Source organism: Sycon ciliatum, unplaced genomic scaffold (assembly GCF_964019385.1).
Source record: "Sycon ciliatum unplaced genomic scaffold, ocSycCili1.1 SCAFFOLD_1207, whole genome shotgun sequence".
Taxonomy (NCBI): Eukaryota; Metazoa; Porifera; class Calcarea; order Leucosolenida; family Sycettidae; genus Sycon; species Sycon ciliatum.
Window position 1 is genome coordinate 19265 of NW_027044642.1, and position 19078 is coordinate 38342.

The window sequence follows — 19078 nt, forward strand, 5'->3', positions numbered from 1 at the left end:
CACCAGTTGTAGTCTTCTGGGTGCTGAGTCGAATGGTCTTGGTCCGAGGAAGCTGCGACGCTCCCTTCCTACTTGAATCCCAATCGAACTCGCGCACTTCCACCGAAACTGGGTGACTGCGCCCTACTAGATGGGGATTTGTATGCAAAATGTCACTAAAAGCGCCATTTCGTTCTTATAAAAGCACGGATGACCGCGATTGGCCCATATGTTGTAGTCTTTTGGACGCTGAGTCGACTGGTTTTGGTCCGAAAAGGCTGCGATGCAGCGTTCCTCCTTTATTCCCAATCGAACATGGTTGAACAAGCGGTCACGTGCTCCTGCGTACACCAGTCACCTGGTCACCGTGCCTGCAGGGTACAACTTACTAGCCTGTTTGACCTTTTTTGGGTGCAGTCCTGTCACTCGAGTTGAACTCGAGTTGAACCTTGGTGTGAAAGTTGTCACCTGCTGGCGCGGTGACCAGGTGATTTGGGCACCCAGGAGCACGTGACCGCTTGTTCAACCATGTTCGATTGGGAATAAAGGAGGAACGCTGCATCGCAGCCTTTTCGGACCAAAACCAGTCGACTCAGCGTCCAAAAGACTACAACATATGGGCCAATCGCGGTCATCCGTGCTTTTATAAGAACGAAATGGCGCTTTTAGTGACATTTTGCATACAAATCCCCATCTAGTAGGGCGCAGTCACCCAGTTTCGGTGGAAGTGCGCGAGTTCGATTGGGATTCAAGTAGGAAGGGAGCGTCGCAGCTTCCTCGGACCAAGACCATTCGACTCAGCACCCAGAAGACTACAACTGGTGAAAATTTGATTTTAGGGTATACTTCCCCTTTAATTTTGAATGTTTTTGATCGCATGCGCATAATTATATGCGCCCAACATTTCTGTATTGTGACGTCAGAACGTCTCAGTGTGACGTAGCCATCGTATGCTAGCCTAGGGCCTAGGGATGGGGATCTCCCTGATGATCTCAGTCTGATTTTCGTGAGACCTTGCCACAACGAAATTAATGCATGAGTGAAGCTGCACACATCTACATGCCTTCAAGGCTGAGTTGGTCTTTGACTTTGTAGTCTTTGTTGGTGGCCACCATCTGGTCGGCAACAACTTGCGTTGTGAATTTACTCACTAGAATAGGTAGCTCAAGTCGTCCTAGTGCAGTAATAGTAGTCCCTTGTCGATCCCTAGTTAGGCAGCGAATTCGTAATGGAGCCTCTGGCAAATTCCTCTCCGAGGGCAAGCCCTGGTCACTCAACAGAAGATATTTCCAGCTGGCATTCTGAGGCGGTAGAAATGGTCAACGGTGGAGACTCGAGCGACTCCGACAGCCTGGGAGAGGAGGTGCTGAACGATTTTCAGTCGCTTATGGGCGATGCTCGGGACATGAGCAGGTCAATGACAAGTCTGGATGGATTTGGCAGTGCCACTGTGTCTCCAGTACGTTGTTCATGAGCACAAACGTTTGAAATAGAATTCATAAGAACAGTACATAAATTGCTCATGTACTCTTGCTCATCTATTAATTATTTACATAATTTATGTTCTGGGCGAATGTCACACAGATTGAAAAACTGTAGTTGTAGGCAACAGACATTAGGGACCTTTCGCATTTGCTACGAAACGAATGCGAAACGAAAGTTTGATTCGGCTCGTAATCGTTTCGTCGAAAACAGATTCAGGTTTCGCAAGTCGTCATGCAAATGTTCATGGCAACTACGAATACGACCGGTAGCTTGGCCTACGGGTTTTTACACGCACACGTGCATGAATCAAGGGAAAACGTGTGTACCTTGCAAAACATGTGTACCCGACGGATTCGGAGCGCGCCACGAATGAAGAGGCTTCCATTCGTGAAAACGAGTTCTCCGCAGGGACTCTGACGAATCCTCGAACCCAGGTGACGAATCAGCATTCGTTTCGTATCCGTACGCGTGGTGCGAAAGGTCCCTATTGTAACCTTTTAAAAACAGTGGTACGCCACATGCAAGGCTCTTTATATTCCGGCCTTGTTTTTCTCTTTCGTTCTCTGCGCTCCGTTGACGTAGTGGGTATGCATGCCCAGCTATCGACGAAAACCTGTAAATATTTTGATATTGTTTGCATGTTATAAATATTTGGGCTAGAAAATGTTTGCATCCAACCACCAGGCAGACCAGTGGTGAGATATTAGGCATACCTTTCTCCTTGTCGTATTGCTGCGGACATTGAGATCCGTTGAGAAGTCAAGCGGCCACGGTGGCGCTGGCCGTGCAGCCGTGAGCACTGCTGCTCCATGTTTGCAGTGTTACAGTGCGTGTACGCGCTAGGCAAGTAAGGCAGCCGTCCCCCAGGTCATTCCATCGGGGTTCTATGTCCACACCAGTACAGTACTACACACACAGTGAAACCTGTCTAAGACGACCGCTTGAGGGACCTTCAAGATGTGGTCTCTGTTACCAGGTGGTCGCCTTAGCCAGGGTCATGTGACCGGCAAGAACATGCCTTGCTCTTGGTTGCAGTGGCCTTCAAGGACAGGTGGTCACCTTGACAGGTGTTACTGAACAGTGAAACTTCAGTATAATTATAATGTATGTCCAGAGTACGTACTGATAGGTACTCTGGATGTAACACACCATACTCCATAGGCTATAACGTGTGATTTTGAGCATCCTGCACAGTGGTACACCTGTCAGTAGGCCTTTTGACTGTTCTCATCGCCTGCGTCCGATGGATTGCCAGCTTTCATACTCCGGGTGCTGCACAGATGACGCCAGTGTTTCCCTTGCTCCAACCTAGCCCAATGGCGCCGATCCACCATAGCATTCTCACGTGCGCACTGACTCTCACACTATCCACCAGTATCTGGGGCCTTTCAAACCAATCTACTAGGTAGCCATTGCTGTCTGTTTGCTAGGTGCTCGTGTGCGGAACTCTGAAAGTTGTAGCAGAGACAGTCTCTCATCTCATTTGTGTGCGTGTGCGTGCGTGCGGGCAGGCGTGTGTGTGCGTGCGTGTGTGTGTATGTGTGTGCGTGTGTGTGTGTGCGTGCGTGCGTGCGTGTGTGTGTGTGTGTGTGTGTGTGTGGCGTGTGTTCTGAAAATATGTGTGCCACAAGCGGGAGCAACCATAAAACAATGTTGTACTTCGAAGTACACACCCATAACTAGGTCTTTACTGTACACCGGGTTACCGTCATCTTCAGTACGTACTCTGCGAGGGCACCTCTCCACATGTTTATCATTGCTTTCGTTGTCACATGACCTTGGTGTGTTACGCCTTGCTTGTGTACTGTCAGGACAAGGTCAAGGTCCTGGCCTCATGTATCCAGGACTTAGACCAGCAGAAGGAGGTACTGTTCTCCACCATCAGCAAGATTGAGTGCAACTCAACGCTGCGAGCGTTAGCCATGGGACGAAAGCTCACGGCAGCCAACTTAGCCATCAAGGTGAGGGCTTTTTTCTTTGCTCGAGCACAGCCACTTTTTCGCCGGACGATACTCTCGACCAGTCACTCACTGCTGTCTACTAGTATGTAGCGAATGGCAACCATTCTCGGTGTGTCGCACAGACAACCTGCTGTAAAAGCCATAATTCTAACGAGGCGCATATATAACGATTTCCCAAAATTGACTAGTTTACGTGTACGAAAGGTAACGATTCTCACTCATTCTCAACGCTCAATAGGACAGTGTATGTATCGATTTCTGTATAACGATTTCTATTTTAACGACAGATTTCTCCTCGTTAACTCGTTAGAGTTAGCACTTCGTTATATATATGGCTTTTACAGTACTCTGTTGTGATGTCTCCGCAAACTGGCATTGTCTTGGCACATCAACATGGTGTGTATGCAGTGTTCTCGTATTGGTCCCTATTGGTCCAGGAATGATACGATTGTAGTGTTGCCTTCCTAAGTGTAGCGAATCCCACCACTGGCACCAATTCTGTAACGGGCCGCAGTCTCTCTCTGAGGCAAATGCAGACGGGTCTCAGTGAACACACTGTTAATAATAATTCTTACTGAACTAAACGGAAGACTACATTGTAAACATTAACTCTGACTCTAACTCTAAACTGACATAAAGAAGGTTCTAACTGGTATCTCTAACTGGCCTTTCTAACTGGCCTTTCTAACTGTAGTTTCTAACTGGCGTATAGAGAATTGTGAACAGCAGCTTTTATAGGCAGACAGCATACGTGCTGCAACAGCAATGGTCACGGCAAAGGCTCAGCAGAGAGAAGAAGAAAGGTCAAAGTAGATGTGTGGGCTACAGTCATTGCACAAGGAATGCCATTTGATTCTATGCAGAAGAAGGAGCTGAATGCAGTGTGGGCAATGGGCGTAAAAGAGGTACCGGGAAGACAGCCATTAGGAATTCTAAGGAAGTCTCATTAGGATGTGTGTAGATAAATGAAAAGGAGGTCGACAGTGAAATGTATCAAAAGGGTCTACAGGGTACATGTGCTAGTATTCCTCAGGTCATCCAGTGTGTGGGAGTAATACATGAACACAGTGAGACTAGTTACTATCCATGTCATGGATCTGCAAGCACGGTACAGAGTTGCAAGTGCGGGACTGCGGGGTACGGGTGCGGTGTAACACGCGTGACCAATACATTGAAAGGGATTCACGCTGCAGCTGTGTAAGTTACTAGCGTGCCAACGCTACACCTTCCTTCTTTAAACAGAATCACGTCCTCGTGATTAGAGTAGGAGTAGCAGAACACGAAGTGACGAACACTGATAGAAGATCATGGAGATGCGCAGACTAGACTGGGCGAGTGACATAAGTTGATATAGCCGGACTCCGACAATCGACTGAGATTAGAAGACACTGGAGGCATGCATGGTCGCGTCGGAATAACCTCGACGGAAGAAGATAGGCAGAATGGATTACTTGCATATACAGGTATGTATTTGTGAACAGCCTCGGTTGATATCCGGACGCAATGAGGACAACTGACATTGAAGTACTGGCCGGAGCGCAGCAGCAGATCACAGGACTGAGAGGTGGTGCGAACATAATCATTGAACATGGTAGGAGATAGCGCATCATACTGGTACAGCGTCAACCGGAATATGGCAAAGTAATATCGGAAATGATAACCTTTGAGAGTATACAGAAGAAATGAACTGATAACAAAATCATAAAATAGCATCACTCCAGGTTCACACGATCTCACGGGGTCAAAAGGGGAAAGAACCGTCCTCCAAATGGGACTTGAAAACCACAGCACTCTTGCTGGCCAACCCTGGCACAACCTGCCAGCACAATCGCAGTTCAAAATCGAACTGAATACATTATAAGGGGCATTGTCACACACATCGTCCCAGGTTAGCTAGATAGACCGTGGCTCACCATGATCGGACGCCTACCTAACTAAACTGGATTCACACACTCGCATAAAGGAAGACTGAAGAGAACAGGAAGACTGAAGGAAGACAGGAAAGAAAATGCCATATCGGGAATTAGCTTACATTGGACATGGAGCTTGATCAGTAGAGACGCTGTCCGTCATCATTTCGGGCTTGGGGGAGACGTGGCGGGCGAAGGAGTAGCGGCGACTGGCGCATCAGGTTGGGCCATGCTGGTACCGCTTACACCAATAAAACAATTTACCGCTGCCATCAATTCTGTAGCGCCGCTGCCATCAATGCAATACAGATACTAGGTGGGTTCGAATCTAGCAATTATAAAATTGAACCACCGCTGCCACCATTTCTGTAGCGTATCCCACCACTGGCACCAATTCTGTAACGGGCCGCAGTCTCTCTCTGAGGCAAATGCAGACGGGTCTCAGTGAACACACTGTTAATAATAATTCTTACTGAACTAAACGGAAGACTACATTGTAAACATTAACTCTGACTCTAACTCTAAACTGACATAAAGAAGGTTCTAACTGGTATCTCTAACTGGCCTTTCTAACTGGCCTTTCTAACTGTAGTTTCTAACTGGCGTATAGAGAATTGTGAACAGCAGCTTTTATAGGCAGACAGCATACGTGCTGCAACAGCAATGGTCACGGCAAAGGCTCAGCAGAGAGAAGAAGAAAGGTCAAAGTAGATGTGTGGGCTACAGTCATTGCACAAGGAATGCCATTTGATTCTATGCAGAAGAAGGAGCTGAATGCAGTGTGGGCAATGGGCGTAAAAGAGGTACCGGGAAGACAGCCATTAGGAATTCTAAGGAAGTCTCATTAGGATGTGTGTAGATAAATGAAAAGGAGGTCGACAGTGAAATGTATCAAAAGGGTCTACAGGGTACATGTGCTAGTATTCCTCAGGTCATCCAGTGTGTGGGAGTAATACATGAACACAGTGAGACTAGTTACTATCCATGTCATGGATCTGCAAGCACGGTACAGAGTTGCAAGTGCGGGACTGCGGGGTACGGGTGCGGTGTAACACGCGTGACCAATACATTGAAAGGGATTCACGCTGCAGCTGTGTAAGTTACTAGCGTGCCAACGCTACACTAAGTACAGTCACTGGTGTGTGGTGCTGCGCAAGGATGTGCAATGTGTCTGCGCAAGGATGTGCAATGTGTCTGTGAAAAGCAACTGGATGCTAGTAAAACATACTAGTAACTGGAAGTGGTGGCTTGTTTCAGCAGCAGAGTAGAGAAATGGCAAAGCATGTGAAGAGATTGCTAGGGTGTTTAATTCCCACGCTATCCACGTGCGATAGATTTTACTAGTTGCTCTGTTTGTACGATCGTAATCGTGTCTTTTGGTCCTATATTGTCTTGTTGACAGGATCTGCAAGAGAAGTCGAGCCAAGATGCTGATTCCATTGCTAGTGCTGACAAGGAGATTGAGGCATTACGCTCTGACGTTGAGTCCCTGCTGACCATCTTGTCTACTGCGTTCTGTGATGGAGAATGGGAGGTATGATGTGATGCTGTTCATGAGCCTATGTTTTAGTTTGTGTATGCCTGGACGTGATGGCGCCATGTCATCGCTGGGCATGTAAGCCAGCAATAGTGCAACATGTCTTGTACTTTTCTTTGATGTTCATGGCTTACCCCCATCACCCCTGCCCCCCCCCCCCCCCCCCCCCCCCGCACACACACACACACACACAATGTCATCTTGTTCCCCTTGTTTGTTCTTTGTATGTCTTTCATGCCACTTTCAACTTTTCAGCATTTTCCCTACCCTCTCCACCATTTAGATCTGCCGTGACTTGTCTGCACCCCACTCACGGCTTTGTCTTCTGTTCTCTGCTGCTTGCAGTGCCTGGATGGCGAGTTGAATACGGTGGACATGGAGCGGCTGCCAGGCAAGAACGGTGCCCTGTCCGTAGAGGGGTGAGTTGCTGTCTTCGTCTTCTTCTGCACTTTTATAACCGCAATCAATAAAACAAGCTGAATCATGCATGGAGGAGGAGAGTTAGTTTCTTGAATCAACATGTGTAAACTTTATTCATGCTGTGTCAAACGGTTGGGACAATGTGCGATAAAAAAAAATGAAAGTAGGAAGGAATAGTGAAGAGAACAATGATCCTAACAAGTTTTCAATTTTCTTCTTCACTTCTTTGAAGTTCTTTCCCTTTCGTTTCACACGCACCTTTCACATCTTTCTGGTGCTGTTATCGGGATATATGCCCACTGGCTTATATACAGAAGGCTTCGATATTGCCATAGTCTTCGCATTATGTGCACAGCGGAGGATCTTATCTTCGTGTGCGTATCTACTTCTGATCTTTCTATTGTGTGTAGGTTGCAAGTGCTCAAGCTACAAACTAAGGTGAGTTTCCTGTGCCTTCCGCCGGCATTAATCTACCCCCCCAGCATTGTCATACACTGTCAGTCACCGGTATGTCCATCGGGCATGTTTGAGATGTGGAGCAGCAGCACAAATTGTATTTCTGGGCAAAAGGCGCAATGTGTCCGGTACAGGAGGAGGGGGGGGGGGGGGGGGCACATTCTAGAGTGGTGAATGAAACAACCTGGTTTGACAGCCAGAATTTGTTAACATTTCACATCGCTAACGAACAAAATCCGGGGATCATTCACTCAAATTGACGTTAGAAAATTGTAGTCTTCACAGGATTTACCGTAAAGTACCACCAGAGTGCCCCACCATCTGAGCATCTCGTCCTTTCGTGGTCATATTGTGGAGGTGGTCCCCTGTCTGTAGGTCATACGACACGAACCTTGTACACATATTACACGTTATGCAGTCAATCCGTACTCGATTTACCTTCAAGCAGACACGAGCTCCACACAAAAACCTGCTAAGTGTGACCTTAGTATACTGAGGTTCTCACACCGTACACACTTCGTTGCACTCTGCCTTACGATTTTCCTTTCCCTGGCTGTAAAACCAAGGCGGGGCGCTCTCGCGGTACTTTACGGTACTTGGAATCTTTGACTTGTGTTTGTTGTGCTTTCTGCTGATGTTTTTCGCATGCTTTTCGATGTCCGTGCTCAGTTGTCCGAGCAGAAGTCCGAATTGGAGGCATACCGCCACGAGGTGACTCGTCTCCGTGACCAGCAGACCGCCGACCTGGAGCAGCAGTTTGTTCAGCTTCAGGATGAGGTATGAACATTCTAGGATACGAAACCATCAATACCTCTCCTGGCGTAAATACCGGCATGGCCAATAAATAGCATCCTCAGTTGCCTGATGGTTGCGTAAGAATTATATCCAGAGTAGTGGAAAACTAGCCTTACTTGCCCTTATTGTTCTGTGTACATTCTAGGATACATTGTAGATTTCCGTAGAGCGCAGTTAGCATATTTAATCTTTATGCTCGGAAAAGATCATTGTGACACTGTTTCTGCTGGAATGAAGTCTTGTTACGAAGTGTTTTGTATGCTGGGATATACTTCCTGCTGGACAGTGTCGGTGTTGGTTTCTGTATTGGTCTGCAGAATAGCAAGGTTGTATGTGTTGCATGTCCGGTGGAATCTGTACTACGTATACCCTGTCGGTGACCAGCCATATTCCTCCTGTATACTATAGGGTCTCTTAGGGAGGTGTTTCAATCACAGATTGCATTGCAACTCGAATTGGGAGCAGTTTGGACACTCAACACCCATCCTTTGCGAAGAGGTGTCCTTAGTTGAGAGGTATCCTTTGTTGAGGGGCATCCTTTGTAGAATGACGTCTTTTGTTGTGTGGTGTCCTTTGCTGAGAGGTGTCCTTTGGTGAGAGGTGTCTGCTTAGGGAGGTTCCACTGTACGTATGCATGACTTTCATTTCTCTCACTGTGTCCATGTCATGTGTAGCTTTCAAGCTGTCGTTCTCAAGGCGAAGGACTTCACAGCCAGGTAAGAACGTAGCCAGACACCACACTGATGTGCACAATCACATTCTCAGTAGTGATCAACATACCACTGTGATGTTGTGTTTGATGGGGGAAGAGAATTTTTCAAGGTTTGTGGTATTGGGTAAGTCGTACGGATCCTTTATTATTACAGTAAAACCTGGTTTAAGCGACCACCCCACGGTGCAAGCAAAAGCGGTCGTTAAAGCCAGGTGGTCTTTAGAACCAGGTCCAACTGTTGGTGCATGGAAAAACGGTCGTTAAGAGCAGGTGGTCGCTAAACCCAGAGGTCGCTTACACCAGGTTTTACTGTACTAGCGTTGTATCTACTGATACAGTGTCGAGTTCTTCTCCTCATTTTAGTTCATCATGCAGTGAGTGTTCAATAGTAAAAAAAAAACAAAAAAAAACAAACAAGAAACAAAAAAAACAAAAAAAAACAGGGCTTGATTCATACACACCTACAAGTCTGCTTGTACTCACATATGTTGTTGTTGTTGTTGTTGTTGTTGTTGTTGTTGTTGTTGTTGTTGTTGTTGTTGTTGTTGTTGTTGTTGTTGTTGTTGTTGTTGTTGTTGTTGTTGTTGTTGTTGTTGTTGTTGTTGTTGTCGTCGTTGTTGTCGTTGTTGTCGTTGTCATTGTCGTTGTTGTTGTCGTTGTCGTTGTCGTTGTCGTTGTTGTTGTCGTCGTCGTCGTCGTTGTTGTTGTTGACTAGCTGTCCACACGCGAAGCAGAGCTGCAGCGACTTAACAACGAGATGACACAGCTGACCCAGGAACTAACCGAGAAAGATCAAGATGTAAGTGGGAGACGCAGCATCGGCCTTTCTTGTACCGGGGGGGGGGGGGGGGGGGGGGCAGAATGGCTACATACATGTATTTCCTCTTTCTTCTCTCCTGAGTTGAATAATCCACTGGCGAAATACAACCGGAGAGTCATTTCTTTGGTTACTGACGGCTCCTGAGCAGTCTAAAAGCAAGCTTGACCATAGTCTGTAAAAAATTGGCAGTCAACACTTGGCTGTGTGCACTGGTGCAGGGCTCAAACGTGACTCACAGAATCAGGTTTTAGAGAGCAGCACTGGGACTGCTAACAGTTCTGTCTCATCTTCATACTCCTTGCTGTGTCTTGATTGCCCTTTTACAGACTAGATAGGGAAGGGATTCGAACCCACAAACTGGGTTTGTGGGCCCTTTTTTTGTATCAGCTGGCACCACCAAGCTTATCCAAGGCCCTACTGGCTGGGCTGGGAATGTCTACAGAACAAATTTTAACTCTTTTCTGGAAGAGCCAGTTCATTGCCCTTGACAGATTTATTCAAAATGGGAATATAGTCAAAAGTAGCGCCGCGTTTCCATTTCCATTACTTAAAACCGGAAAGTTTAGCGATCAAATTTTTTAACATTTTTGTAATTTTGGCATGATAACGTGCAGAAAGTTCAACGATGGCTACCTGGCCACCAATCTGTATGCGCATCTTTACACAGACATCTCGCGACAATAGATCGTTTCTTCAAATAACGAAAAAATGGTCGTTAAAACGTTAGACCTTGTGACTCGTTAGACTCTCCGGTTTTACAGTACATCATGTATGGTCTGAAAAGCCATCCGAGGGCTGCAGCGGCCGCATGAGCCTTGGCGCTGCTTTCGGCACGTGGGCTGGATTTCTTTGGCCACGACTGTAGTAGTATATGATAGGCAGTGCCCTCATGTCACCTGCTGGTGTGGCTTTTCGGCGCCGGCTCTTGGTCCGCGGCTGGGGTGGCCCAGTCCCGTCACCACCAGCAGATGGTTCGCCCTACTTTAAAGGATGGTCTGAAGCGTGTGTAGGTCCATACAAACACTGGATCCAAGTGGATCTAGTGTAAAGGCAAAACTTTTCGGTGGTGTTTTATTTTCGGTAGCTTCGGTGCCGACAATTTTTACCGAAAATAAAACGCGCCGAAAATGTCTGTACTACCGGTACAACTATACATGTAGTACTAGTACGCTTACCTGGAAATCGGGTTTTACCGAAAATTTCCCTCCACCGAACCGCCGATTTTGGAAAATACTGAAAATATTACACCACCGAAAATTTCTGCTTTTACAGTAATAGTCAGCATTGTCATGACTCTGGCCTGGCTGTGGCGTAGCACGTTCAAGCCCCATGGTTTTTTTCCCCCTTTGAAGGGCCCTATGGCAAAAATCGTGAAAACTCCCTTGTTATCACCACGGCCGATAAGAGGTTGTTGTTGTTGTGGTTGTTGTTGTTGTTGTTGTTGTTGTTGTTGTTGTTGTTGTTATAGAGTGCTGGGAACCTGGCGTTGATTCAGAAGCTTCAGAGCCAGTACGAGAGTTGTCTTGGAGAGGTAAGACAATGGTCGTCTGGTCTTTTTGTGGACCAATTGTTTTGTGGGTTTGCAACTAGTGGGAGAGAGAGACAGAGACAAACAGACAGACAGACATACACACACACACACGCAGACAGACACACCCGCACAGACAGACAGACACACACACACACACACACACACACACACACACACGCACAGATAGAAACAGACAGAGACCGAAACAGTGGCAGAGAGACAGACACAGACAGAGAGAGACAGAGATGAAGAGAGGGAGAGGAAGAGAGAAGAGAGAGAGAGAGCAAGAGAGAGTTGGAGAGAGGGAGAGAGAGAAGAAAGGAGAATGGAGAAAGGAGAAGAGAATGGGTGAGTGAGACATGGAGAAGCTAAGCACAACTACTAAAGGGTACTGGTGCTACATGCGGCACAGCGTTCAAGCAGTGGTTGATGTGAGGGGACACAGCCTTCCTTGTTTATTTAGTTTTCCGTTGTTCACCTTGGTGTTTTCGTTGCAGACTACCAAGCTCAAATCCACCATCGAGGAGCTTGAGCCACAAGTGACCTGCTTGACAACGGATGTGACACGCTTGGAGAAGGAACTTGCAGCGTCACAGTGCTCCAGCCATCTAGCACAAGAGCAGGTACGTATACATGTACATGTATGAGCTCTAGCTGTTTAGGTATACCGTAAAATCCTGCCAGAGCGCCCCTACCTCCGCCACCCTTCGAGTAGATCCATTTGGGGAGGGACGGATGGGCGAGTCCTACTTGCCGCATTCAGTACTACATGAAAAAGTACTCACCCTACAAAATCTGTGCGTGCGTCTCCGACTCTCGTCTACCGACCAAAGGTGAAGAGCTGGGAGTCGTACAGGCCCATCAAAAACGAGGTTTTTGTGCGATCCCTGGTCAAGAGGGTGGGAACTGTTGCATACGTTTCCAACCAGGTGGAGGACGCGTCTGCAGTACAGTATGGCCTCACACACTTCACAGAGTCAAGCGAGGATACAATCATTATCACTTCCCTGACAAGAAGTCAGGGAGGGGCGCATGGGAGAGACGGGGTGCTGTGGCGGGGTTTTACGGTACACGTATCCTGGCTGTCTGCCGTATGTCAGCGAGCTTTTCGCATGCATCCTTGCTACCCTCTTGTGCGGCCGGTACATGCAGTGCATGTTCTATCCTCTTGTGTGGCCAGTTCATGTGATTTTTCTGTCTTAACCCTTTGGCGTCCATGGTTCGATTTCGAACCATGGCATTTTGTACACATGTGGGCGCAGTCAAACTTCGGTTCTCGGCCTAATCTTGACCAAATTCAGCAATCGAAGGGTCTAGGTCGTAGAGAAAACTCTCAGCTGTCGCCTCGAACAGGTCCGAAGTCTCTGCGGTGAAGTTTGAGTGAGCGGCAAGCAATCGAATATTTTGAATTTTCTGCGCTGCGTGCTGCGAGTAAGCAGTGCGTGAAAATGGGGATTTCCCCAGCTTCAGGACACGCGGCACGTGCCAGGACCAGCGCGGCGGGAAGTCACGGCAAGGCTTCTACTCGAAAAAAATTGAACAGTTCCGAGCTAGATTCAGTGAAGTGGCTGCAGGAGACAGATTTTGTCTCAGATCTGGAGCTGGACTCGCGTTTGGAGCGCGTTGTGGCGGACAAGGAGTGGTGCTCTTGGCGAGTTTGGGCTCATTGTACGTCTCTCATCAAGAGCTTTCCAACAAACCCAAGATCTTCAAAATCGGTGAAGTAGAACCAAAGTTATGTTGGAAATTGAGAGCGCATTTTCGTGACTGTGCCACAAATTCTGAGGAATCAAAAAAGTTATGGACTCCCAAGGGTTAACATAATGCAACTCCACTACAGCCACTTGCACGTTAAAGAAGGCTCTAAAAGTGTACGGATCCCGGTGTCAATGCTGCATTAGACTGAATTTGAGATTTTTTGAGATTTGCAAAATTGTTACTGCTCTGATCTGTGTGTTGTCTGTATAGAAGTACTCACCTACTACATGCAGTCCTGGTAATACATGACTGCTGTTTGGTTGTGTGTCTTCTTCTGTCCGTACGCGTTAGGTGGAAAACTTGAGGCATGATCTTGAGGTGGTGGAGACCAGCGCTGCTCGTGACGTGTGCTCGTGGCAAGAAGAGGTACCGATGGCCTTTCGTTTATCCATTATATACCAAAGAACGTGTAACTAGACTTGGAAGGGCATTGCAGAGTAGTTGCATATAAAGTTCAAAGCTGTACGGTTACCTGTGACTTGTGCTCCTGCAGAGCTCATGGCCTACTGTGTCCACATTGTAGGATGATTTGTATGCAACTGGTGTACAATGCCCTCCGAGTCTAGTTGCACGTTATTTGGCATATCATCTCTTGTGTTTAAGGTGCCTCTGTTCTTCGTTATGGTGACTAGATTGGGAAATGTATGCATAGATTGGTAGAAGATTTCGCATGCCAATCACTAATCAGGGATATGTTGCAAAGTTTGATTGTATTCCTACAGTGTGCGCATCTCTGTTTGAATTTTAACTGTTAGCGTTTGCGCCACTTTGATTATCATGGCATCTGTGTGTTTGTTTGTGTGTGTGTGTGTGTGGGGGGGGGGGGGGGTGTCTCTCTCTCTCCCTCTCTCTCTTCCTCTCTCTCTCTCTCTCCCTCTCTCTCTCTCCCTCTCTCTCTCTCTCTCTCTCTCTCTCTCTCTCTCTCTCTCTCTCTCTCTCTCTCTCTCTCTCTCTCTTTCTCTCTCCTCTCCAGGTTGCAAAAAGAGATGCAGCTCTTGAGCAACTGCGACAGGAGTTGTCCACTTGTTCCACCCAGTACGCAGATAGCACTGGCAAGGTGAGTCCGGCAGGTGCCAGTAGCTTTGTGTGCTTTTCCTTGCCGTAGATATCAAGCAGTGTCTCCGCGTGTTAATATTTGCTGCTGCGGTCCTGCTGTGTCGAGGTCCCGTGCTACACGGTCTCCTCCTTTTCTTAATGGTGCGGCCTGCAGCCAGCACTACAATGATTGCACCACGCGTCAGCCAGCACTACGCTGATTTGCGAAACTCACCTTGCCAGTCTCTAGAGTGTTGACAATGTGATAAAGGATTACCTTCCACCATACACATAGCAGAACAGAGTGTGCAGGCTCAGGCCTTGGCAATGTGGTCTTGTACAAGATTTGTTTTTGCAGGGATCCCTATTTATTGATCTGCATACGTAAACACTAGAGAGGTTGCGCACAACGATAATTCGTAAGATTTCGACCGTCCGGGTTCAAGTAACGAAAGTTGCTGCGAAGATCCGTCCGAACGCGACCGAAGCAGAGCAGATCTACGAAAATATTTTCCGTAACGTGGAGTACTAAAATACTGATATTTTACAACTCCCTGTCTGACTCTCTGTACTCGCGCGCACCACGTTGACCTACTACGAAAAAGTTCACACGTAGTTCGCAACGTCACGATTTACGAATATCCGTAAGCTTGTTTTCGTTAAAAATATTCGTTACGGCGCTACAAATTTTCGTTGTGCGCAACCTCTCTACTGCGGCCCTATTATGTCTGTTGTATGTGCTCTGATTTACATTCAGGTGCGCGAGCGCGAGCAGAAGATTTCGCAGCTTGAGCTACTGCAGGCGCAGTGTACCTCGGATGTAAGCACCAAGTACTAATTCTTTGTGACATTTGTACTTCAAGGGAATAATCGCATTGCACTGCACCGTAACATTTGTGAGCAGCATCCGCTCTGTTGGAATGATAATACACCACAGATAGATTGAGCTAGCTCATCTCCTGCTATAGAATTGTGGTGCACACAGGGATGGGTGCTTGCGTGTGACTTGACGATACTGGGGTGGAGTATGAATGATAATGATTCCAGGCGACTCAAAGTGCATGTGATATTACATGTACACGGCAGGGCTATGCTGCTTTGTAGCCTTTGCAAAGGTTTTTTGTCGTCCCAGAATCGAACATAGTTCATTTCGTACTCGGACCCCCTCCCCTCTCTTTGAAGTGAACGCAGCTGCTATGCTGGACGTTGAAAATTGCATGCATGTACAGTTGCGCTCACTGAAATCCAACCCAATGTGCAAAACTGGCACCCTCAACTTCCACGGCCCTTGACGCCCTGGCAGTGGAATGAATGCGGCTGGACGTACACATGTACACCCACAATGATGTAATCGGAACTGGTCCAGGGCGCCAGCTTTGCACTTTGGGTCAGATTTCAGTGAGCGCAACTGTATATGTATATGTACAGTATCGGTCAACTTGTGATTATGGCTCGCACCCCCCCCCCCCCCCCCCCCCCATGATGTTCATTTCGGGGACGACAACATATTTTTGCGACGACCCCTGAGATACTTGCACAGAGTGAGGGTGGCAGCACTTGCAGCGCCATGCAGTGGGTGTGGACTGAGGTGTGCTCAATGACTAACAATGCCTGGAATGTTTTCTCTGATAACCTTCTCGGCTGTGATGTGCAGATTCTGGAACGTGAGAAGGCCATAGCTGGACTGGAGGCTAGACTTTCTGACACAGAAATACAGGTATGCCTCCGATGCATTGTATACATGTCTGTTTTAAACGTTTTTAGAAGGGTACCCAACCTTGGCCAATGCTCTGTGTGTGTGTGTGTGTGTGTGTGTGTGTGTGTGTGTGTGTGTGTGTGTGTGTGTGTGTGTGTGTGTGTGTGTGTGTGTATGTGCGCAACAATTGTTCTATTTATTGTGTTAGTACTGTAGACAAGTTGGTCGTGTTTTCTCCTCGCTTTATGTGTATTGGTTCCACTCTTGTTATCAGCTGCAAACACAGAATTTTCTCTCTATATCCAGTGGCTATTCTCCTTGTACATGCACACTCATTCACCTCCATCCCTACGTACAGTCGTTGTGGTTTTAAATAGGCCGTCGAAGTCTGACGTCACAGCTTCTTGACAACGCATAGTTACTTGGCCAAGTGGTGACAAACAAAAGTTGCGTCACCTGCACTTGTCGTGTTTCCAGTGACAGCAGCATGCAGTGAATACAGCTATAGCATCATTTTTGACTGAGGAGCGCGCGAACGAGACAATCTATTTCAAATAAACTGCTACTTGTCGCCGAGTTTGTAGTTTTCGCTTTGTAGAGGAGGAGAAGCAGTAGCTGATTTTTGCTTGGCCACTGCTGTGCCTGTACTGTCGTTCGGCTTTACATGTAGTCGCCGGCCAAGAAGCAATGATGGCTGTCTCTGTTATTTCATCCGCGGCAGCGATCGCTGATTTCTTTTAGTTCTGAGACCAACCAACTCTGGGCTCGTTTCCTTGTCCAACGGCAAGTGAAAATCAGAACTCCTATCTTTCAGGTGCTGGTTAACACTCAGCAGGAAAACTCTGCACGATGGCTTGAGAGCGAAGGAGAAGCTTCTTGAAGTAAAACAAATTTTGAAGTCGCGATCTTGCACCCGGGCGCCCCAGTCAAAGTGATGCCGTGACCGTTGGAAACACGACAAGGGCAGGTGACGCGACTTTTGTTTGTCACCACTTGACCTTGTAACCGTAACTACTTTAGTACGAGTTTTCAGGCAGCGTGACGTAGGCACTTCGACAGCCTATTCCGAAGGCCCTAGTGTGGCCCTGGTGTGCATATGTCTGGGGGGGGGGGGGGGGTTGAATCAAGGCTGGCTTTTGATGAGCCTTGGTTTAGCAAGTAGGGACTCACCAGTAGCTACGCATATTTTTAAAAGCTTTTGCTCTCATTGTTGCGTGGCTGTATGTTGTTGTTGCTGCTGCCGTAGGCTGAGGATAAAATACAGTCCATGGAGCGGCGAAAGCAGGACATTGAAGAACAGGTACGTTATTGTACTCTAACTGACGTGCTTGTGGTTGTAAAGATAGCAAGCACGGATGGGTGTTGTTCTCATGGCTGGGCTGTTTGTTTCACACCTGTCATCATGGTGTGCTGAACTGATATATTTCCTGTGCCGCCGGGTTGTCTTTCATTGCTCTGTGCTGTGGTCACCGTCTCAGCGTCTTGCTCCCACTGCTATGTTTACTCTCTCTCCACTGCACGTTGCTTCTGTTTCTCAGCTTCATTGCCGTGATCAGCTGTTGGCTGCGGTCAGCGTGGAGCTCAGCGCCATCCGCCGTCACTACAAGGACTGCTGTGAGGAGCTGCAGCGTCTGGAGGACACACGGCAGGAGATGAGCGATCGCTGCTCCACGATCGAGCAGGACTGCTCGAGCTGCAGCGAGCGTGTGCGCGACGTCAAGAGCCAACTAACGTTGCTGGATGGCTGCCCGGATGAAAACTCGGATAGTGTGAGTGCGAGAATACATTTCGCTGCAAGTACAGTGGTGCTCGGTGAAATCAGATCAAGGGAGTTAAAAAACGAGTCGTGACAGATGTTTTTTTGGAGTTCCACATTTTTTTGAAGTTATTGACTCTTGATTGGTATGGTTCAGGTTCAAGCAAGAAGGACGGAGATGATTATTGGAAGCTCAGCTTTCATCTGGCCTTCTCCAGTCCACGGTCTTAGTCACATCTGTCTCTCTTTCTCTCGTTTTCTCTCTCACTGTTTGGAAGCACGAACGGAAGCGAAAAGGTGGTTCTTGACCCCCCCCCCCCGTCTCTGTACCCGGATCCGTGATAATTATTATTTATTACCCAGTATTTTTGCCACGTTTGTGAGTGCCCTGTTATCGTGTGAGTGTGCTCATTTTATCTTCAATTTGCATCTACTTGCGACTGACCTGCTGTGCTGTAGGTTGATGGCATGTCGGCATCACTCTTCGCTTCGCTCTCCTGCCCCCCGCAGGATGGTGGCGTGTCCAGGGTGCAGTTGCCGCGTGCGCTAGAAACGGGCGTGGAGGTGCGCGAGGCCGCACTGTGTGACCTGCGCGCCGAGGTAGACCAGTGCCAGCAGCTGTACTCGCAGGTGAACGATCGCATCCAGGAGCGCCAGCACTATCTGGATGCCGTTCAGCCGGCTTATCAGCATGCTGAGAGTGAGGTAAGCCTCCGAAAGAGTCCTCCGCTCTACTGATTGCTCTGATTGCCGGTGATTTTGAAGCGTCTTGGTGCAAATGGTCTTGTCGGATTTACCAGTGGCCCGTTGGTAACCTGAATGCTCGCATTCTTTACAATGACAAGTAAAAGGGCGAAGAAGTCTGCCAAAGTGCTCCACAGCAAGGCTGCTACCCTAGTTGTGCCAGAAGCAGAAGAACAGAAACAGGAGCTGTTGGAGCAAGCTGAGAAGGTGTACAGTGCATTACTTGGGCTAAACTATGTTCTGGCCAGATTTGAATCTGTTTAGAATCAGAATCCAGCCTAAATTGGTTTTGGAAAATCCCAGAGATCACTAATTTCTGATGGGACTACAGTGTTTGACTTGAGAGCACTTACTTTGCAGGTTGGTCCGCCATGACTTGTACTTTGGGTGTCTGCATGTTTGTATGTCAAGGTGGAGTCTTGCCGTTCGAAGATCGAAACCATCCAGCAGCAGCTGGACAACCTGAGGAGTCGTGAGTCGGAC

The 19078-nt window shown here is 47.7% G+C and overlaps 1 protein-coding gene across 1 annotated transcript; it reads left to right on the forward strand.

The window, feature by feature from the left end:
- Nucleotides 1–1035: 1035 nt before the first annotated feature.
- On the forward strand, nucleotides 1036–19078 carry LOC135830492 (restin homolog; the record flags this gene model as incomplete). The annotated part of the gene is given in 18 exon segments (XM_065342744.1): nucleotides 1036–1438; nucleotides 3276–3425; nucleotides 6738–6869; nucleotides 7218–7291; nucleotides 7703–7730; nucleotides 8418–8525; nucleotides 9218–9259; nucleotides 9971–10054; nucleotides 11544–11606; nucleotides 12104–12229; nucleotides 13656–13730; nucleotides 14338–14421; nucleotides 15157–15219; nucleotides 16054–16116; nucleotides 17342–17395; nucleotides 17634–17864; nucleotides 18311–18556; nucleotides 19007–19078. Coding segments are annotated over 18 exon segments (1926 nt in total), but the record flags the coding sequence as incomplete, so codon positions are not given.